This window comes from Rhinopithecus roxellana, chromosome 19 (assembly GCF_007565055.1).
Source record: "Rhinopithecus roxellana isolate Shanxi Qingling chromosome 19, ASM756505v1, whole genome shotgun sequence".
NCBI classification, from domain to species: domain Eukaryota; kingdom Metazoa; phylum Chordata; class Mammalia; order Primates; family Cercopithecidae; genus Rhinopithecus; species Rhinopithecus roxellana.
Window position 1 is genome coordinate 82,298,373 of NC_044567.1, and position 23,517 is coordinate 82,321,889.

Genomic DNA, 23,517 nt, shown 5'->3' on the forward strand with positions numbered 1-23,517 from the left:
AGGAGTCCTTTCCCAATTGCTTATTTTTGTCTGTTTGTCAAAGAACAGATGGCTATTGGTGTGTGGCTTTATTTCTGCATTCTCTATTCTGTTCCATTGGTCTGTATGTCTTTTTTGTACAAGTATCATGCTGTTTTGGTTACTGTAGCCTTATAGTATAGTTTGAAGTCAAGTAATGTGATGCCTCTGGCTTTGTTCTTTTTGCTTATGGTTGTTTTGGTCATTCAGACTTTTTAATATAAATTTAAAAATATTTTTTCTAATTCCATGAAAAATGACATTAATAGTTTGGTAGAAATAGTGTCAAATCTGTAGATTGCTTTGGGGAGTATGGCCATTTTAACTATATTTATTATTTCAATCCATAAGCATGTTATATTTTTCTGTGTCATCTATGATTTCTTTCAGCAGTGTTTTGTAATTCTCCTTACAGAGATCTTTCACCTCCTTGATTAGATAAGCTAGATGTATTCCTAGGTATTTATTTTTTGTGTGGCCATCTATTTGCATACTTTTTATTTCCTTTTCTTGCCTCATTACTCTGGCAAGAACTTCAGTACTATGTTGAACAGGAGTGGTGAAAGTGAGCATCGTTGTCTTGTTCCAGTTGTCAAAGGGAATGGTTCCATTTTTTGCCCATTCAGTATAATGCTGGCTATGGGTTTGTCATTGATAGCTTCTATTATTTTGAGGTAAGTTCCTTCAATGCCTATTTTGTTGAAGGTTTTTATCATGAAGGGATGTTGGATTTAATCACAGGCTTTTCCCACACCTAATTATATACTCATATGGTTTTATTTTTAATTATCTTTATGTGGTAAATCACATTTACTGATTTGTGTATGTTGAACCAAGCTTGTATCCCAGGAATTAAGGCAAGTTAATCATGGTAAACTAAATTATTGATGTGCTGTTAAATTCAGTTTGCTTACATTTTGCTGAGGATATTTGCATCTATATTCATCGGGGATATTGTTCTGTAGCTTTCTTTGTTGTTGTGTCTTTGCCAGGTTCTGGTATTAGGGTGATGCTGGCTTCATAAAGTGAGTTACGGAGTAGTCCCTCATCTGTGAATTTTTAGAATAGTTTCAGTAAAATTGCTCAGCTCTTTTTTGTAAGTCTGATAGAATTCAGTTGTGAATCCATTTGGTCTGGGTCTTTTCTTGGTTGGTAGGTTTTTCATTACTGGTTCAATTCTGGAACTTGGTGCTGGTCTGCTAGGGTTTCAATTTCTTCCTGGTTGGATCTTGGGAGATTGCATGTTTCCAGGAATTTATCCATTTCCTCTAGATGTTCTAGTTTGTGTGCATAGAGGTGTTCATAATAGTCTCAGAGGAGCTTTTGTATTTCTGTGGGATCAGTGGTAATGTTGCCTTTGTCATTTCTGATTGTGCTTATTTGGATCTTCTCTCTCTCTCTCTCTTTTTTTTTTTTCTTTTTTAGTCTAGCTAGTTTTCTATCGATCTTGTTTATCCATTCAAAAAACCAATTTTTGGTTTCATTTATTCTTCGTGTGGATTTTTGGGCCTCAATTTTGTTAGTTCTGCACTGATTTTAGTTATTTCTTTTCTTCTGCTAGTTTTGGGGTTTTGTTCTTGTTCTTCTAATTCCACAAGGTGTTATGTTAGAGTGTTAATTTGACATCTTTCTAACTTTTTAAGGTAGGTATTTAGTGCTATAAACTTCCCTCTTATCACTGCTTTTGCTACATTCCAGAGATTTTGGTATGTTGTATCTCTGCTTTCACTTATTTCAAAAGATTTTTTTATTTCTGCCTTAATTTCATCATTTACCCAAAAGTCATTCAGGAGAAAGTTTTTAAATTTCCATGTAATTCCATGATTTGAGGAGATCTTCTTGGTATTGCTTTCTATTTTTATTCCACTGTGTCTGCGAGTATGGTTGGTATGATTTCAACTTTTAAAACTGTATTGAGACTTGCTTTATGTCTGAGCATGTGGTCAATCTTGGAGTATGTTCTGTGTACAGATGAGAAGAATGTATATTCTGTGGTGATCAGCGGAGTGTTCTCTAGATGTCTGTTAGGTCCAATTGGTCAAGTGTCAAATTGAAGTCCAAAATTTCTTGTTAGTTTTCTACCTCAATGGTCAGTTTAACACTGTCAATGGGATGTTGAAGTTTTCTACTACTATTGTTTGTCTCGCTAAGTCTTTTCATAGGTCTAGAAATCATAGTTTTAAGAATCTGAGTGTTCCAATGTTGGCTGCATATATATTTGGGATAATTAACTCTTCTTGTTGAATTGAACCCCTTATCATTATGTACAATATGTGAACACCAAAAAATCACAGAAGGAATACTGCTTGGTCTTTGAATTTTTGGGGGTGATATTCAGAATTAAACAGCTATTTTTAAGGGAAAGAATAAAGTAATATGTTAAACTGACAGATATTTTAAAATTAAATAATATAAAAGACATGTGGAAAATATATAGATATACATACATGCACATACACTTACATAAGGGAGAAATGATTTTAAAATAATATCAAATCCCATAAAACTATTCAAAGATGACAAGGAAAATTAGCACCCCCTGAAAACAATAAGTTAATGTTGTTCAAATACTACTGTGACTCCCTTTATTTTCAAAAGGTATCATGGAACTACTTTTCAATGTGAGTGCTTGTTTACTTGTATGTCGAAGGACCTCTCAATACTTGGGAGGTGTTTTTTTTTTTTTTGTTTTGAGACAGAGTCTCGCTCTGTTACCCAGGCTGGAGTACACTGGCACGATCTTGGCTCACTGCAACCTCTGCCTCCTGGGTTCAAGCAATTCTCCTCCCTCAGCCTCCCGAATAGCTGGGACTACAGGCAAATGCCAACGCCTGGCTCATTTTTGTATTTTTATTAGAGAAGGGGTTTCACCATATTGGTCAGGCTGGTCTTGAACTCCTGACCTCGTGATCCACCTGCCTTGGCCTCCCGAAGTGCTGGGATTACAGGCGTGAGCCACAGCGCCTGGCCCCTTACTTGTGAGTTTTAAAGCAATTTCTGGAACATTTTCAGAAGACTCTTGAGTCTTACTTGCTTATAAGTCTTTACTTTTATAAGCAAGTCTTTACTTGCTTATAAAAGAAAACTTGTATACCTGTTGTATCACGAACTGGTGTGAAGTAGTCATGCAACTCTTGGCTACTGAATATATCCTTCACATATTTCAGCAAGAGAATGTTTTTAGTAAAAGGTAAAAAAGTCAATTTTTTTTTTTTTTTTTTTTTTTGAGACGGAGTCTCGTTGTGTCGCCCAGGCTGGAGTGCAGTGGCCAGATCTCAGCTCACTGCAAGCTCCGCCGCCCGGGTTTACGCCATTCTCCTGCCTCAGCCTCCCAAGTAGCTGGGACTACAGGCGCCCGCCACCTCGCCCAGCTAGTTTTTTTTTTTTTTTTTTTTTTGTATTTTTTAGTAGAGACGGGGTTTCACCGTATTAGCCAGGATGGTCTCGATCTCCTGACCTCGTGATCCGCCCATCTCGGCCTCCCAAAGTGCTGGGATTACAGGCTTGAGCCACCGCGCCCGGCCAAAAAAGTCATTTTTAAAAAATTCTATGTTTATATAGTTTGATTTCCACAATACCCAGTGCCTGACTCTTTGGGTGGCTTTACTAATACTTTGCATTGCCTTTATCACAGGTTTGCTATCACCCCTATGTTTGAGAGGAAGAATAATTTTTAAATTTATGTATTTATTAACTAAATATACAAAATACACCTGATGTTAATTTTAAATGATCTTTAAAATTAAATGTACTACTAATTATTACATAAAACATAAGTTTATAGGACATCAACAAAAAATTACTAGGTTTGAGGTTTTAAGGTTCATCTGAATGAGGGAGGAGTTTCCATCTCATTGTTGTATCAACTTCTTCATCAAAATTTCCCACTTCCTGCTCTTTAGAAAGCTCTAAGAATACCTAATTAGGAGACAAAGAAGAAGGAAAGAAGGAAGAGAGATTATCAAGTTGTTGGTCTTCCAAACGAATAGGAAAATGCATGTTGCTTTCATGTGAAATTTACCAGGATGATACAAAGTCAAACCAGTTGACTTACCTTCTCCAATGTGCACTGAGAGAGGCTGTATTCTTCCAGGTTGAAGTTATGCTTCACTGATGGAAAAAAAAAAGACTAGTATTAAGAGTAGATGCTTACAATTTATTACCAATAATTTTTTCAAAATCACAAATGATAAAAATGTAAATCATTAATATAAATAGATAAAGTTGAATAAGCAAATACTTGATGTAAGGATGCAATAATGAAAGCCATAAAGATTTAATGTAAATACATACTATATTAATATTGATGTTATCATTTTCTCATATTATGTTTCAGTAATATTTGTTTTGGTATTGCATGCATATGTATTTGGAAGATACATATGTTCCTTGAAGAACTAATCATCGGTCAAAATATTGTTACACATGAGGAAGATCCTATCCCATCCTCTTTAAGAGAACTCAAAACTCCCTTCATCCAGTTCATCTGTTATATCACCTCTCTGCTGGACTTCCCCACCAAAAAGTCTGTGTGACAGTTGTTACCAGATTCACATATCCATGTGTGCATACTTCACCATTTATACACTAAGAATCTGCTAGGTGTGAGGCACTCGTAGATGCCAGAAATAGAACAGTCAAGAAAATAGACAAATACTCCTGCCTTGATGTAGTTTGCATGTTAGTGGGAGGAATTAGTGACATTAAATACACAAACACTTAAATATATGATAAAGTTAATGATGATAGTGGCTTTAAAGAAAAATAAAGCTGATTAAAATAAATAGGGAGCACTAGGCACTCTTTTTTACCAGATAGTCATATCGAGAAGGCCACAGTAATCAGGTAATAATTGAACCAACACCTGAAAATGGGAGGAAGAGACCTGGATGTTTAGGAAGGAGAATTCCAGGAAGAAGGATTAGCAAGTACAAAGTCCTGAGGCAGGAGCTTACATGTCTGGCAGCATTTAGGAAGAACTAGAAAGTCATCTGTCTAGTGTGGAAGGAACAAAGCAGAGATATACATTATGACATATATTATGTCAAACATAATGAGCCAGGCATTGTTCTAGGTGCTTAAAATATTTACTCATTTAATCCTAACAACCTGGCCAAGTGGGCACTAAGAGTATCCATCATTGTAGAGACGAACCATCTAGATATGCAGGGATTGAGTACCTAACCCAACGTCACCCAGCTAGTAAGCAACAGGCCTGGGCTGAGAACCCAGAAAGATGGGGTCTAGAGTTTGAGTTCTTCACCATTATGCTGTGCTGAGAAACTATACCACGATGGTCTGCTGTTGGGAATGATGGGGTCGAAAGCAGAGAAAATGATGACAGGAGAGTGAGTGTGGACAATTTCAATTAGCAAGAGGAGTTACACACAATCCGGGGGATGGTCGAAGCGATCATTCAAATAAGAAGGCCAAATACACGTGCACAGACACAAGGAGGTTGATGGATAGATGGAAACTTTCTCTGTTGCTTCTATTTTATTAGTGAAATACAAAGCAAGGGCATCTACTGAGGGAGAAAAGTGGGAAGGAGGTGGATATGTAAGGAAAGAAAGGGAGTAAAGTAAGAATTTGGCACACTTGGTGTGAATGGATTCTACAGGCCACACACAGGGGCTTTTAGGGTGGGATGCCATGGCTTCACAGTAAGAACAGTCAAGCATGTGTGTTTCCTGCAGCTTCAGTCCCTGCACTGGAGATTAACCTCTTTTCATAGAATCAGATTAACCTAAATTGGGGTTAAATCGCACCATTACCTACCATTAGGATTCTTAAAAATCATGCCCTACGGGCCTGTTTTAAAAAATTGTTACCCAATTAGCTTCCATTAAATTATTATTTTAGTGTTAGTTAATTCTTCAAAAGATTTATTTGAATGTGGTCACTCTTACCTGCCTCTAATTTGTGAAAGGCCTGCGATAGAGGGTAAACGTCTGCCACTGGCAGCTTATAGGTTAACAAGGAGGAATACCTGAAAACAGGAAGATGTCGTATTCAACTCTGAGTTTCAAGGGGAGAAAATGAGCATCAGAATAAATATTGACACTACCAACAATTTTCTTCTTAAAATAAAAGTAATGCAAATTAATGTATGGCTTAAATATGAAATCATAGCATTGTTTTGAAATGATTTTTGGTATCTGGCTGTTGCAGACAGCTCTCCTGGTAATAACTCAGCATAATTACATATGTGCTTAGCTTATGCAAAACCTTTGCTTGTTGAAAATCTGGTATTCTGAACTATTCCCTCTGGTTAGTTCAAATTAGGTTGGCAATTAACCCAAAATAAGTGTTCATCTTTGTAATCAGAAAGCTAATTCATTGTTTTGTTTTTTTTAATGAATGAATTTTTTCTTTATTTCTGACACTTCCAGCAATTTGCATTACATTTACAATGGAAAATATAAACATTTAAATAAAAGTAAATTCAGGACTATTTTGTAAAACCATAAATAGTGGCAAATCTTGGAGATGGAGGTTGATATTGGCAAAAGATCTGCAGGGAAGACATACTTACTTTGAAGGCTTTCTAGGCCCTAGGGCCATCCAGAAGTAAGGAAATCGATAGAGCTGGGGCTGCCAATCAAAAAACCTCAGAATCTCCTTGATTCCCCCACCTCCCAGAAGTCTAACTTGTAAAGAATAACATGAGGTTGGGAGAGTTGGAGTTAGCAGTAGAGGAAGGACATAAAATACTTTAACTAAATACTTCCCTGACCTCTAAGGAAGAGCTATAATTGATTTGGGGCATCTTGCTTCTGTGTGCTACTTCTGGCTGTAAACCCTCATGCCCTATTCCCAAACAGGGGTTTGGTGCTCCCAGGTGGCACTAAGGTTGACCAGATGTCCAGGATTGGCCCTTTTCAGACCAGCCCCTGCTCTTTCTGTCTTATCATTTTTGATCTTCCCACTTATATTAAAACCGCTTCTCTGATTTGTGACACCAAACGTCTGGGAATGGGACGAAGTTATACATTCTGATATCTATCTTAGAAAATTTAATTACATTTACACTGGGCTAAAATAAAATAGTAGCTTTTATGTCCTATTTTTTGATGTGCTTATCTCTCCACAGCAATTTCAAATTCAGTTTCTGCTCCACCTTCTTGCCCTCCCCCAAACAACATACAGACGTACACAAACACACACACACATACACACACACACACACAGATATGTGGGCATGCACACACACCCCTTTCCAGTCTCCATTTTAAGGTACGAAAATTCCATTAAAGAGAGACTCTTTGATGATCTCAATTGCCATTTGTTTCCTATGGGGAAAATTCACCCTAAATATTTACATCTTTTACATTTTAAAAATTTATATGTTAAGCGTTTATAAGGAGGCCCAGGAAGGACACCACTGTGGTCCTGTGTGGGTTTCAGTCATCAGAAGCTCCTTTCCCCAAATCTTTCCAAGTCCCCCTCTGGAGCTAGGAATCAGCCTGGGATGGCCAAGGAGGGTGTGCCTGGGCTGCCCCGAGGGACACAGCTTCCTGAGTAGGTCTCAATCTCTTATAAACTGGAATACTGAACAAATCAGTTTCTGCGGTCCCTAACTTTTATTTTGAAGTAAAATCGCTATGAATTTCTCACACAGCTAAAAGGAAACCACTGAGTGGATAAAGCCTCTGTATTTCTCCATAATCAAAAGCCGGTCTCACCTTTCCTGCCCTGCTGCCTGTGAGAAAAGCTTCAGAATCTCATTGTGGACCAAAGTAACTTGAGAAGGTTCCTTCACTTTCAGCTCTAGAATGTAATCCTTGCCAAGTTTGTTTTTCAGGTGTTGGATGGAACCAATGCATCTATGGGCAAGAAAGAGAATATGTTGGAAAAAAATATTGCCCTTATTTTTTTAATGTTATTCTTAAATTTCAAATGTAGAAGAAAAGGTGTCACCAAGGAAGCCAAACGGAAGGGCTCCAGCCACACAGGGATTTTGCTCTTTCCATGGGAAATCTCATTTTGGGCATTAAATGCAGGCTCTGGAGAGACACCCACCTAAGCCTTCCAGACACCATGATGGCCACACGGTCACACAAGGCCTCTGCCTCAGCCAGATTATGGGTGGTCAGGAGGACACCCCTCTCTGTGTTTTTAATGACTGCCTGGATTGCCTGCCTGAAGTGAGCAAAAAAATTAACAGTATTTAAAACAACTAAGTGCAGAAGAAAAACAAGATAAAATACAATATATGAATCACATTCAGATCCTAATTCAAAAAAAATAGTGCAATGTAAGCACCGACTAGGTTTTTGATAACATAAAGAAAAATTATTAAATATTTTTAGATATGCTAATCATATTGTAGTTGAGTTAAACACCTTTTTTTAAAGAGTTAACAAAACTCCTTATCTTCTGAAGATACTAACTGAAATATTTATAAATTAAAGAATATGCTGCTTTGTTTTTCCTTCAAAATAATCGGAAGGTGGAGAAAGGAAGTAGGTGAAGATACAGATGAAAGGAGATTGGTTCTATTGATACCTGCTGGAACTTCTCCATGGGAATAATGGATTCATAAGCAATTCTCTACATTTGTATAAAATTGCCATAACAAAGTTTTTGTTAAAGTTGGAAAAGTACTGGACAGTGACAAATATGAAACTAGATTGAAGGTTTTGTTATTCCAAAGGGTAAATCCTAGATGGGAAAGTAAGAAAAAGAATAAACCCAAGAAAAACTGGAGGAACAAATTTGACAGGTCACATTAAAAAGGAAAAAAAAAAATCGGAAAATTGTGTCAGGAAGTTAATAGTCTCCAAGGAAACAAAGTAGAAGGAAAAAAAGAGGAAACAGTTATAGACATCTCAATAATTAAAAGGTAAAATATTTTTGTATTTTAACAGTCCACATTAAAAACCTAAAACCCCAAGAAAATGTGAGGTTTCTTAAACCTGAATACCACGTGAACATCATGCAGATTAGATCATCTATTGGTTAAATATTTGTTTTCCTGATAATATAAATTATGTCCACTGAATCAGGAACCAGTGGGTTTGAGGACTGATTTTCCAAGATCACTTAAAATATGCAACATTCCCCTAATGTGCATCTCACAGCTCTGGGGTATAATGATGCTCACCACATTTGCTGCTGCCCTGTGGGGTCTACACCCGTAGATGGTTCATCCAGGAGCAAGACAGGTGAGTTTCCCAGGAGGCTCAGCACAAAACACAACTGCAATGCAGAAAAACACCCGTTTGCTGCCACACCACACCAGCTCTCCATAGAGCATCACACACCACACATACCTTTCTCATGGTTCCTGTTGTTAATTTCTGCACAGGAACATTCAGCTGCTCATGCAGTTTGAAAGCACTCACTAATCTGATAGAAAACAGAATGAGGACATCTGGTCAAGAGAAGGTTTTTGGAAAATCCAAGCACACAGAACAGTAACGGCATTGGAGGGAAGTTTAGCAATATTATTGTCAAAATCCTAACTCACAATTTTAAAAAAGAGATTGATTTTGAAACATGAAATATTTTTTTTTTATCTCATAAACAGTTTTAGGAAAAATTAGAATTCTGAATGAGAAACTGAAAATGGATGATTATTTCATGTCCAGGATTTTTAAATTAGAAAACTGAAATGGATGATGACTTATGGTGATTCATTCATTTATTCCTTGTCAATTATTTTATACAATCATTTTTTAAAGATCTCTCATTCAGGGATGCAGGAAGTCAGGTCTTGTCCCTCATCCCTGCTCTGCCACTGACACTCTGGAAGGGTGGAGATATCATATTCACTCTCCGTTCTTTATTAGTGAATTAATCATCATTGCAACAGTTTCCCTGCATTCTGACACAAAGGAATCGCAGGTCCCATCTGTACCTTGCAATGGTGAGCCTTGCATCCGCTTTGCTGAGCCCCTTGACAGCAGCGTACACCTCCAGGTGCTCCCTTACCGTCAGCATGGGCCACAGCACGTTCTCCTGAGGGCAGTACCCCAGGTGACCCAAAACTGAACTGCAGCCTTTCAGTTCCACCTAAAAAAATAAAAGAGCTTTAGAAAGGCATGCAGCCTTTTTTCCAATAGTGCAATTACTCCAGAAACTGACATATATAAACGCCTACATTGTTTAACCATCAAATAAATACTATAGAAATTACTTCATATATTTATCACAGAAAATGATTTAAAGTACTAACATAAAAATATAGTTTTACATGCAAAGGAGAAAAGAGACCTAATAAGCTCAGGTAGTTCCTGAGAAACCGATGAGGAGAAGGTAATTGGTTTCTGGTAATATTCCAAGTCCTGTTATAAACACTTGATGCCCAGTAAAAATTTCAAGAGGGGTATAGTCTTTCAAAGATGGACTCTGTATGTATCATGAAATTTCTGTTTTGGAAACGGAAACCATTTCCTCACTACCTCTCCAGCAGTTGGCTTTGTGATCCCAGATATCATTCTAATAGATGAACTTTTCCCAGCACCATTGGGTCCCAGCAATCCGAAAATTTCACCTGAAAGAAAGAATCAGACTATCAATATTGGAAGTGAAATACTGAACAACATAAATCTTTTGTTCCAGTGAAATCTTCTAAGATCTCTGTACCCTTCAGTTAGTACTATTTTGAGATTGATAACATACATGTAATCCATGTCACCAAAGCATGTTCTTTATTTTCTGTAATTATGCCAAATGTTATGGCAAACCTTGTGAATTTGATGTCAATACATCTGTCCTTCCCCCTCCCCCCCGGATTACTTGTTTCAGTTGGAAATGTGCCCAGTTGTTTTCCATAATAGATGGCTGATGCACTGAGTACGTGTATGAATGATTCTCAAACTTGAGAAGTTAGGGATATTTTCGTCATCCCAAATTCAACTACCTGTGTTCAAGTTACCATCATCTTTCATCCCAACTGATATAAAAGCCTCTGAACTTGTCCCCCCACAACCAAACTGACAAATAAACAATAGCCAATCTGTAATCTTTTCAAAATATAAATTAAATATGACACAAGTCCACGAAAAACTCTCCAATGGTATTTCACTAACTTGTACAAAACACAAACTCATTGCTGTTTTCAAAAGCTGTACCTAATCTGGCACTGCTCAGCTCTATAGCTTTATCCCTTCCATTTATGGATGCATCCAGTGGCCTCTTGGCTGAAGATCTTTCCAAATGTGTCTGTGTCCCTGCCCTCACGGTTTCCTCTACCTGGATTCTCTTTGTCTAGTTCCTTCACAATTGTATTTCCAGAGTCTAAAACACTCCCTGGCACACTAAAAATATATATACATTGAATAAATGCTTCAGCAAGTACAACTGTGCCTATGACATAGATGCTCAACAGGTAGTTCTAAAAATAATGATGAATTGTAAAAGGGATTATTACAGACCTTCTTGAACACAGAAAGAGATATTTCTTGCTGCTATTTTCTTCTTCCTCTTTGAAAAGCAACTTTTCTTCTGGCCTGCATATTCTTTGTGTAGACAGCTGGCAATTATAACAGGTTTCTAGAAGAGATGACAGCATGATTTTCCTCTTAAATTTCAGAGACTTTAGTTCTCTGCTGGAACCATTCATGCCTTATGTCATAAACCAAACCATATTTTGAGTTGAGAGTAATTCATGCTGCTAAATGTAATACCCTTTCATTAACGTAGAAAATATTTCTTGCTTCTAAATAGACTAAATTTCATGGAAGCAGCTCATTGTCTTGCCAGAAGAGGGATGGCTAACCTCATGGAACCATGTCAAATAGTCAGATAGAGTAACCCTTAAAATCTTAATCTCTATTTAGCATTCTACGACAAATCTAACTTAAATTCTTTAACTCATGAGGTCTTGTTTGGTCTTGCAATTACAGCCCTAATTATGAAAGCCCACTTTTCTCAAAAGAAAAATAAAACCATTAGGTTTTGTGTTCTTTTTAGCTTCTAGGAGACTCCAAATAAGTGAAGTGCCTTGATTATGCAGGCACTTCTTTGGAGTGTCCTGCTCGCATAATATAGAAATGCACCAAACTCCAAACTTTCAAAATGAAACCCAGCGTATCAAATCCTGTTCTTGACAGTTCTTGAATATCTCCATTAACATCCATTTTGCCCCTTGTTTTTTTACCTCGTCTAAGATTGAAGTGGTCAGAGCAGTTGCTGTTCTTATTCTTTCTGCTTGAACATCTTCATCTTCATCTATGGGTTCTTCTGGATTTGGTTTAGCATCTCTACTTTGGGGGGAAATTCTACAGAGAAAATGAAATGTTTTACATGTGGTATTCTAGCTGTTAAAAGATGTGTCAAAAATCAGCTTTCCTGTGATTTTACTACTGTCCTCTTCTCTAACATGCAGGTGATGATGTGATGATGACTGTCAACATCGCTTCTGCTTTTGCCAAGAACTCCTGTCCCACTAGCCAGAATCCCTTTCTTGGTGTTGTTGCCATTCTTCCAGTAAGAATCTTTGACCCTTTCAAATCTGTCAGCAGATATTGCTCCTTTCTCTTTAAAATCCATGTCACTTTCATTTTCTCTACTCAGTCTGAGCCCATCTTCATCACACCAGATTTTTTTTCAACATCATTTACTGCTCACCCTTTCTACGCCCTCCATTTGTAAAACACTCAACTATGTTGCTAAATCAATTCCTTCCCATCTTTTTTCTTCAAGGATGCACAATTATCTCGGAGGAGAGAATGGCATATTTGGGTGCTTACTAAATTTTGGATGGAGTGAAGGTTTCTTACAGCTGCTTACAGCCAGAACTCTGCCTGGGAGTTCTATCTCTTGGCAGTAAGGCAGCAATCCACCTTCCCTCATGACAATCAACATGTGCTTCCCTTGTAGATGTAAATCTGTATTAACAAGATGATAGCGCAGACACCATCTAAGAATGTTAAAATATGATATTAAGTATAAAGTTAAATTTCATCCCAACCTGAAAACAGGATCTTTTCGCATTCTTTTCTTTCCATATTTTAGTTCCATACATCTTAGAACAAAAACGAATAGCAAAGTCTGAAAGTAGGGCTGTGAGCAAAGAAATACAGTTATATTTAGGCATAGGTTCACAAATATTATTTAAACATTTGAATTAAGTTGGTGGTATTTTGTCTTTGGGTAAGTAGTTGTGAATCATTCTCATAAGTTGGCAGAGAGATGTAGCTATACATTCACAATCCAGGTTAGTGAAACCTGTCTCCTTTCTTCTTGCCACCCACATTCAGTTTGTAAGTAAATTCTATCTTCTCTATCTTCAAAATTATCCATAACCCAATTATTTCTCACCCCTACTCATGGTACTCCTACTCAGGCCTAGGTCATTATAATGTCTCACCTGGAAGGTTGCAACCCCTTCCTACCTGGGCTATCTCTGCCCCTCTTGCTCTAAACATCTGTTCTGAACACAGTATCCAGAGCTACTTTTTAAATACGTAAGTCTGAATTTACCGCTGTGCTTAAAACCCTCCAATGACTCCTCCTCCATCACTCAGAGTAGAGTCAAAGCCTTTAGAGTAATCTAGATTACCCTGTGCAACCCTTTCTCCTGGCCTCTCACTTTATCCCATGAATTCTGTGGCCATCTTTCTTATCACTCTTTACCTTGGTCATTCAGTCAAAACCACACTGGCCTGGCTGACCCTGGATTGAGCCAGGGTCACTCTTACTACTTCCTACTGAAGTGCTCTTCTCGAAGCCTTTCCTGACCACCCATCTGATACCACACATATAATCCATTTAGTTTATTATCCGTCTCCTTCCACTAGAATATAAGCTCCATGAGGGCAGGGACTTCTGTCTTTATTTTCTCCTGTGCCTAGAAAAGTACTGACACATGGGATTCAAAGACAGTAGTTTCCTGCAGCCTAAATACACCAAAATAATCATTTTCCCTTTCACTTGTATTATTCAATTTTCGCCTTTTTATCTATTATTCAAAGAAAGTAAGTTATATTGCATCTCTGTCTTTTACAAGCTCTCTCAAATTTAGAGGAGGGACAGTAAACAGGATAAGTAAACAAAAAATTAATTTAATATTAAATTTTGGACATATATAGCCAATCCAAGCATGTAAAAAGTTAACTCTAAGGGTTAGAAACATGTCTGAAGGTAATTGCTTTATCAAGATCATATAAAAACATTTTTAAAGTGGCACATTTTGGACAAGATCAAATTGTTATAGTGAATGACAGTCATCCAAAAGAATGTGTGCTGAGGTGGAAAGTTCTTCTTACTATGAAGCAAACTAGAAAATCAGTGGCACTCAATTTGAAATTTGCCTCTGGAGATTCTCTGTAGTGCTGCTGGTCTCTCTGAAAAGACAAAACAAAACACACACACACACTAATGATAATTCATCTGCTTTATGATTTGCATTTACATAATATAAAATTCACATATTGACTATTTTCCTTATCAAGCTCAGTTTCTCTGTGTGCACTAGTGACAAAGTAATTCCCCACAGAGAAGGAGAACCTCCTACTCAACTCTTGCTGTCTCTCAATAAGCAAGTAGCCTATGTCTGTTGCTCTCTTCCAATTTTTTTTTTTTAATTTGGTTTTAACATTTGCAGAAAGTCTACTAAACGTATAGCAGAGAGAGGTGTTGGCACTGGTAAAATTTCTGGAGGTTAACAATATTTTTCTTAAGCGCCCCAGACAAGCCTTTTCAGAGCCCCTTCTTATCCCAGTGGTGACTATTTGCCTATAATGATAATTAGTTCCAGCATGTTATTCTTTCTTCATCAATCAATTCATTCAGAAAGTTACTCATTCCTCCTAAATAATACATGACAGATCTAGATGAGTGTATTTCACCTTGCAGGTCTACTTAGGAGGAAAATGCTTTAAGCAAAGGGGTTAGTTTCTAATCAAGAACTTCAGGCATTGCTCAGCCAATGGAGATGTATTTTTGCAAATGGAAGGCTTTTCCAGTTCGCCAAGGACATCCCCGATTACGGAAGCCCTCTTTACTTTCCTTAAAGCCATTTCATTGGGTGGTACAGAGCTCCAAAAAGTGTGTTCTCCACTGAACTATCTTGCCCTGGCCTCATCGTATACTTTTCTCCACTTGAACCACATTCAGTTTCTTTAATGCCTCCTGGCTTTTCCTGATTTGGTGCCTTTGCTTTCTTCTGCAGAACATGCTTGCCTCCTGTCCCATTAACTAATTCTTATTCATCCTTTAGCCATGTATTTAAATATAATGTCCCCAGAAGAATTGTCTGACTTGCTAGAACACACCAGCTGTGCTTTGTGTGTCCTCCCTTGGCCCTTTGCCCTTGTGCTTTGTAACCTTTAGGTTCCTTGTATTGACTTGAGTAAGTTCGGTCTGTCTTTGCCTCCACTAAGCTTTGGGGAAGTCAGGACTGTGCTATCTTGCTCATCAGGTGTCCCCAATTACTAGCACAGTGACTAACAGAGAATAGTATTTGATACATATTTTTGAATGATTGAATGGAATCGCATATGAGTTTATACTCAGCGGCTAACAAATACCTGTCAAACCAAGCACATTTTCCCCCCAATCTGGCATTACCCATATTTGAATGGCATTTGACAATGCCTATATTTGGCAAAGTGAATAGGGCAAAAGTTTAAATGTTTTATTGAGATTTAATTTTGCATGTGATAAAATTCACTCATTCTGAGAGTAGAACTCAAGGAAGTTTAGTAAGCTTACAGAGTTGTGCAAGCATCACCACAATTCCCCTTTTGAACATTTTCATCATCTCCCCAAAATCTCTTATGCCCACTTGCTGTTACTTCCCAGTTCCACTACTGTCTGTCTCTCTTGATCTGGGAAAAGCACTTTAATAAGCTACATATTCAAAATTAATGACACAGTTGGTAACATTTCTTACCACTTCCAAAAATGTTTTAAATCCAAGCAAGGTATATGAAGGAACCAATACCATGGTGGTAATCAATATACTTAGGTCAAAATGACTGATTAAAGCGGTAACAAACATGATGATGGAGGCCTACAAGGGAAGTTCAAATATATTGTATCAGACATATTCAACCCATTGGTATTTCGTAAAACATTTAAGATACAGGTGTTCTCATGATGTATATCATAATGTTCCTATACGCAGATATACTCATTTGGCAATGATAGTTTCTACTTTTAGAGAGAGTAGGGAAGAAGCTTTTGTTAACAAGAATACATATGATCCCCAATAGAAAATTCTTAATAAAGACTGGAGACTAAGGTGAAAGCTAAAATGACCAAATAGACTTCTTGCCAGTGTATTATTAAATTTAATCCAAGACAAGAGGATAGAGGGATTACCTTTTTATGGCTAAGGTAACAATATTGCTAATGAATAAAAACCTGTATATGTTGAAAGTTACATGGCTATCATAAAAGAATGAACAATCCATACTGTCTCTCAACCAGACTACTGTAGAGCTTTCTCATTGTCCTTCCTGCTCCCTTTCTTCCCCATACCAAACAAAGGACTTTTCTGAGAGTGTGTATTTTTATTGTGATGGATTTATTTTATTTTATAAATTTTTATTGGCAAATGGGAAGGAATAAGGATAATTGTTTATTTTTTTGTTTTAAGAATAAATTGATCAGCCAAGTATGTATTGAGCACTACCCTCTGCCAGATCTTATTAATGTACTGATTATAATAAAAACAGAATCATAATTGCTAAATTCACTAAGTATTACATAAATGCCAGGTTTTAATAATTTAGCAGGAATTATTTAATCCTCACAACTCCATAATGTAGATACTTTTATTATCTCTCCCTTTACAAATGAGAAATCTGGGGTTTACTCTAAGTCCTTTAGTTCACTTAGCTGACTTCTCTTATTCTACCAGACCTCCACATTTCTACAATCTTTCCTCTCTTCTCATCCACTGGAACAAGAGAGGAGTCTAAACTTTCACAGTATGAGAGATTACTCCAGGACTCAATGTGCTAAGATGTGCTACTATACCTCCACCACAGAGCATAATAGGCTGAAAAGGTACTTCCTTATCAGACAGGGGTCTGGGGTGCCCATGAAGCACCACAACCCTGGAGGTACGGAAGTCCACTGGACTCTAGAAACAAATTAACTGCTGACTGTGGCTTCACTCAACCATGGAGAGACATCGCCTGCACTGTCCTTCCAAATGGATCCCACATCACCAAAGGACAACTACACTGAATATCAACACACTATACCTTCTGACATATGATCCTGTGAGGAGTAAATAAATTACCTTAGTCCTAGGACTAGCTTGGTTTAAGTTGATACTAGCTGTACGATGAAAGACAAATTCTCACAACATATATTTTCAATACATATTTAGAAATGACTTATAAGTTATCTGTATGCAAATGCAAATTTTAGTGCAAACTGCTTGAGGTCTTTGTGAAGAGGTATAATTTTGCAACTTTTTAGCCTACTGAAATCAAGATGTGTTAATCAGCACAAGTTTTGAATCAGTATTTCCAACCATGCTACTGTCTCATATTTTTTAACATGAGGAATGACATAAGGTCTGAGACTCAAGTTTATTCCTGAGCCTGTCACTATTCTTCGTGTTTTTCTGAGCAAGTTACTTAATTCTTTCCTCTATTGAAGTAGGAAATTAAGAAAATAACAGAATAATAGTATAAGTAATAATAGTAAAAATTATAGTAATATAAGAAAAATAACAATGACTCATAGAATGAATTGCTGCATTAACCAAGGCTGAAAAGAATTTAAGTGGCCTCTCCCAGAAGTTAAAGTTAAGAGAGAATACTGTCTGTCCCAAGAAACATTAACCATATCTCTTTCCCACATATTTGTAAGTTCTGTAAGTCCCTGTTGTTCTTGCTGTGCAGCTGCAAGGTCACAAGATAAATAAGTGAAAGTTGAGTTGCAACTCATATTTTTCCTAAGATGTAAGTCATGGCATAAATGACTAACAGCGTTTGTTCTCGCTTCTGCAAACCTGCTTCCTGCCTCACGTTTTTCCCGCCCCAAAATGCTTAAAAGTTGCTCACTTTCTTTGTTTGGGGCTCAGACTTTCAGGACGCATGTCCGCTGAGCCGATACACACCTAAAATAAAAGCTCTCCTGCATCCCGATCAGTCTCTCTGTTTCCTTAATTTCCTGCAACACTATAAAATTAGGTAAATCATACTAGACAATTTCAAATTTCTTTCAGGTCTGACATTCCATCATTCTAGAAATATGTAGATTCCTTCCAGTGACAGAAAAATGAAATAAATAAATAAATACACTGAAATAGATAAGCATAAGAAGGGCAAAGAAAAAATAATTGGAAATTACAAATATACAAATACACATTTTACTATTACACTGCGGTGTAATTTTGTTTTTACATTTTGGACAGTCTTTATTTTACAAAACATACCTTGCCTCTGGAATATTGTCTTGCCTTATCTGAATCCATAACAACTTAAGCATAAATGGCAGCAAAGGATAAAAGGAATGCAATCATGTGTGTATGTGTTTTGATTTTAAAAATACAGTGTTTTTCAGTGTCACGTTTGATTTTCTGCTGTGATCTTTTATTTGTGACAATTTTTTTTCAAATCACAGTGAGAACACCTTAATCACCACCTTAGTCCACAAGCCTAAGAAGCAGTTCTGCATTATCATCTTACTTTAGAAAGAACAAAGTTAAATTTCTTCTTTTGTTCATCTATTCACTTGCTGCCATATATACAAGGCAAATTCATAATATGATAATGCAGATTCTGCCTTCTGCTGTGTTTTGAAGGAAAATTGCTCTCACTGGACTCTCACTCCTTACTCCACAATGGGAAAATGGTTTCTGCTTTCTAAGTCTAGAGATGAAACGTATTGTTTTGGAAGATTCTGGCATATTAAGTTCTAGAAGGTCTATCACAGTCTATGGAATTGATGCGCAGGTTTGAACTCCTGGAACTTGGCTGAGAAAATCTTGTCTATAATGTTTTCCAACCCAAAGCATCACTACAGAGCCTGCAGCCGTGAGGAAATCAAACCAGCTCAGCTTCTCCACTAAAAGCTAAAAGGCAAGGGCTGAGGTATGTTTCTACCACTGATGTTGAATGCTCCCTTGTCTGAAAAATTCCCAGCTCTATACAAACTGGGATAAGTTGTGAGTACACGGTAAACCAGGGGCAACTATTTCATGAGGCACATAGCAAAAAAATGTGTCCATCTAGATGTGCATTTGTTCCAGTTTGTAATGATTTCTGTGTAATAAGGGTCAACACAAAGAGTGGCAAAAGCCACAGAAGGAACCATGATTCTAGTACGCTGTTTACCTAGGACTGAAGCACAAGCTGCTGAAAGAGCGTTTATGAGGGGCACTCACTAGGGCACCAGCAGCATCACTCAGGCTGGCAGGAGCAGACCCAAGTGCAACCATGTTGGACAATAACCCTGACATTTCTTGGCTATCACCTCCACGGTAGACTTCATTCAGAGCTAAAACTACTGGCAAACACAAAGAATGAATGTGAATTCTTTGTTCATCTTTGCCAGACAGATGCAAGAGTGCTGGCTGAAAAGAAACCAACTGAGTGTCAGTAAGACTCTCTTCTACAGACGTCTAATCTAGCACCTGGAATTACCCTGGACATGGCAGTAAGTCTGTTGGCTGACCAAAAAATAGTTTCCATGGAAAGGATAAATGGAAAGACCTTTGGTGCACCAAATCCTCATGGCTGCCTGAAAGCCAGTTTTTCTGAGTAAGGTAACCCTAATGTTCTTTCTGTAGCTTCTGTACTTCCACTGGATTGTGCTGATGGTGGTGAGAGATATACTTATAGACACTATTTGCTGAATACAAAGAAATACAACCCAGAGAAGTCAAACCCAAGTGCTGTCCACTGAGTAGGAACAATAGCTACCTGCTGGCCAAAAGAGTCCCAGACTAATTTCTTGTAGAAGTCAGTGGGTGATATAGGTTAGTGCAAAAGCAATTGCAGTTTTGACATTACTTTAAATAGCAAAAAAAAACAATTGCTTTTGCACCAATCTAATATTAAATATATCATTTCTTACAGATGATCTTTGGTTGGGTTCTTCTCATGGGTTCAAGATTCCCATTCCAAGAGTTGAGAGCTGTTTTCCAGACAGACATTCAATCACTAGTTGAGGATATCAGTTAATGGAGGCCTGAAGTGTAGGACCCAAGGCACTCTGGTGTCTCTAGAGTTTCAGCAAACATTTCCAGCAACGTTTTCCATGATCTTGGATAAGCTGTTTACTTTTATACTAATAAGTAACCTGGCATAAGTATAAAACATCTTTGGTATCTGAAACTATCAGCAGCTAAGGTTAAGAGAGGCCTTCTTGAAGACTATAGAGATGGGTTGTACTGTCAACTGTCAGGAAGCCAATTTTCTAGTGTTGGCAGGAAGCCCTGTATTCTGAAGGAGACATAAACTCAACAGGATGTTTTAGACGTCAGGTCTTCTGTAAGATTCTCCATAACTTCTGTTCAATGGATAGCACCTGATTTCTTTAGAAATATTATTGACTCAGTAACAGTGTTGCACTTCCCTCTCTTTTCTATGCTGTAATTTTAAAGTATTATTAATTTTCTCTACTGCTTAAGGCAGACATCTGTATTTAAGATTACATTGGAAGTTTAAAAAATAACTCTATTTCTCTATTTGTATGTATGTATATGTACTTACAAAAAAGAAGTAAAATGACCAAAGGGCACTGTTTTTTCTCCTTTTGCGAAAAATAAATGATATCATATATATCAAGAAGACAAGAGAAGCTGCATAACCGGGAGTAACTATAACCTGAGGATAATACAAATAATAACACAGTCAAAAAATAAAATATTACTGTGGAAAAAATTAGATTACAAATTCTAAAACACATTTTATCATATATTTTATCATACAAATAATCTAAAACACATTTATATCATACATAAAACTTTCCATGTTTTATGTTTTGGTTTATTAGAAAATATGAATTAAAACATCTTAACTACATAAAATAACAGTGTTAAAATTTATTATTAATTACTTTATGAAATTTGGTTTATGTACTGTGTTACTTACCAAAGCAAACACAATTTGGCTTGTAATAAGAAGGTACTGCATGTTTTCTATGTAGAGAATTAAATACATTGAAAGGAGAATTAAAATGAAGAAGCTGACGTCCACTAGTGCCTGCCCACACCAGTAAGCAGAAGTGTAGAGGCCCGAAATCCATAGCTGGGACTTAGCATTTTTCTGATTAAAAAAGAAAAAGAAAGAAATGTATATAGATTCAATTAAAATGTAAATCTAAAATAAACACAAACACATTGGAAGAAATTTTAAGATAAATATAATCTAATCTTCTAATATTAAAAAAAAATTATGCATATACTGCTTAGTAACCTGAGGCTTATAGAGCCAGTTCCATGGTTTACAAGTTGTCTATTTAAAAAAAAAAAAGTACATTGTGATAGGCTTGACTTGCAACACTACTTTAGCTCCTGCATGATGAATAGAAAAGTAACCTCATAATGTTCAAGGCATTAAACTCTATAAAAAGAAGTATTGGCCAGCATGGTGGCTCAAGCCTGTAATCCCAGCACTTTGGGAGTCTGAGGTGGGTAGATCACAAGGTCCGGAGATTGAGGCCATTCTGGCTAACATGGTGAAAGCCCATTTCTACTAAAAATACAAAAATTAGTTGGGTGTGTTGGTGCAAGCCTGTAATCCCGTCTACTCAGGAGGCTGAGGCAGGAGAGCTGCTTGAACCCAGGAGGCCGAGGTTGCAGTGAACCAAGATTGTGCCACTGCACTCCAGCCTGGGCAACAGAGTGAGACTCTGTCTCAAAAAAAGATGTATTATTTTGTGACCTGGAGGACATAATACATTTACCTTTGCCTAAACATCTTGGAGAGTTTCTAGGTCAGGATGGTGAACACTGATATATGTAACTGTTTTGTCTGAATAATGGGCATAATTGAATACAAATATAACATAAAATTGCAATTTCCAGAGTGGAAAAGGAATTCAAGTCTTAAATTTAGCCTTCAATTTCAACATCAATGATTTCCTTCTTGTGGTTGGGAAATAATGTGGTCAAAAGATTTATAATATTTCCCTTTGAAAGTGTAGACTAATTGGAGTCTCTGAAAAATCATTGTACTTTTCAGATGACATTGGAATAAAAAAGCATTTTGAGTTTTTATAAGTAAATTATCTGACTTGTTAAGAATAAGGTTTAGCTACAATATCTAAATTAAACATACATTCAAACGTTTTTCTCAGAAGAAAACATTTTGAACACATAGCATTCAAAATACAGATATTGAAATTCCTGAAATTTCTTCTTTTCCCCGCTTTTTCTTACCTTGTAATCACTGATGCTGCCCATGGTGATGTAAGGAGAAATGCTACATAGAACCAAAAATAAGAAAAATGAACCATCCGGCAGCCCAGTCCAGAGTCCCATGTGGCTCTGAAAATATAAAGCGTAGCTTAAACTAGTGAATATTTGTTAAATGAAACAAATAATTATAGCCACAAAAATGCACTTTTTTGAAATGTTGAAAAATCAAAGTAAACGTGTAGCTCATCACCATCGATGCAGAGGTGGGAAGGAAAATGACTCTGATCTTCAACTCAAAGAACAAAGAGAAGTCAAAAAGTCATTTAGGACCTATTTCTGGGGATATTTCCAAAAGAATTGAAAGCAAGATCTCGAAGATTCACCCACACATTCATATTCACACCAACAATACTCACAGGGGGAAGTAACCCAAAAGTCCAAATTAATGGATGAACAAAATGTGTATGTATATACAAACAATGGAATACTATTCAACCTTAACAAGGATCACCTGAGGTCAGGAGTCCGCACCAGCCTGATCAACACGGTGAAACCCGTCTCTACTAAAAATACAAATTCGGCCAGGCGTGGTGCATGCCTGCAATCCCAGCTACTTGGGAGGCTGAAGTAGGAGAATCGCTTGAATCCGGGGGGCGGAGGTTGCAGTGAGCAGAGATCGCCCCATTGCATTCCATCCTGGGCAACAAGAGCAAAACTCCTTCTCAAAAAAAAAAAAAAAAAAAAAAACAAAAAAAAACAAAAGGAAGGAAATCCTGTCACATGCTACAACGTAGACGAAACTGGAAAACATGCTAAGTGAAATAAACCAGTTACCAAAAGACAAATCTTCCACTTATATAAGGTATGTAAACTAGTAATATTCATAGAAACCAAGTAGGATGGTGGTTTCTAGGGGATAGGGGGAGGGGGAAAGGTTTAATGGGCGTTGAGTTTCAATTCTGCAAGACGGAAAAGTTCTGGAGATGCATTTCACAACACTGTGAGTAGACTTAATACTACTCAACTGTACACTTGCAAACAGCTGAAATGGTCAATTTTATATCATGCATTATTACCACAACACAAACATAATAATTTAGAAGTTAGGATCTTTGATGAACACATAATTCAGGCCTGAGTGGCATGTCTTTCTGAGCAAACACAGAGATGGAAACCTCAGTAGCTGGGTGGATGTGTTCTGAAGCACAGAACTAAGAAGA

The 23,517-nt window shown here is 37.1% G+C and overlaps 1 protein-coding gene across 4 annotated transcripts in view; it reads right to left on the reverse strand.

The window, feature by feature from the left end:
• Window positions 1-3,563: 3,563 nt before the first annotated feature.
• Window positions 3,564-23,517, reverse strand: part of ABCA6 (ATP binding cassette subfamily A member 6) — a 62,067-nt gene continuing 42,113 nt past the window's right edge. For all 4 annotated transcript variants that reach the window (XM_030922566.1, XM_030922567.1, XM_010353120.2 and 1 more), the window contains 17 exons: window positions 22,319-22,426; window positions 21,030-21,203; window positions 20,649-20,762; window positions 15,863-15,982; window positions 14,235-14,312; window positions 12,938-13,029; window positions 12,125-12,245; window positions 11,400-11,517; window positions 10,425-10,516; window positions 9,881-10,035; window positions 9,294-9,369; window positions 9,125-9,219; window positions 8,041-8,160; window positions 7,704-7,844; window positions 5,928-6,007; window positions 4,073-4,128; window positions 3,564-3,936 (listed from right to left, as the gene is read on the reverse strand). In XM_030922566.1, coding sequence (XP_030778426.1) covers window positions 3,835-3,936; window positions 4,073-4,128; window positions 5,928-6,007; window positions 7,704-7,844; window positions 8,041-8,160; window positions 9,125-9,219; window positions 9,294-9,369; window positions 9,881-10,035; window positions 10,425-10,516; window positions 11,400-11,517; window positions 12,125-12,245; window positions 12,938-13,029; window positions 14,235-14,312; window positions 15,863-15,982; window positions 20,649-20,762; window positions 21,030-21,203; window positions 22,319-22,426 — 1,842 coding nt within the window. In that variant the 3' untranslated portion in view covers window positions 3,564-3,834. The remainder of the gene's footprint in view (window positions 3,937-4,072; window positions 4,129-5,927; window positions 6,008-7,703; window positions 7,845-8,040; window positions 8,161-9,124; window positions 9,220-9,293; window positions 9,370-9,880; window positions 10,036-10,424; window positions 10,517-11,399; window positions 11,518-12,124; window positions 12,246-12,937; window positions 13,030-14,234; window positions 14,313-15,862; window positions 15,983-20,648; window positions 20,763-21,029; window positions 21,204-22,318; window positions 22,427-23,517) is intronic.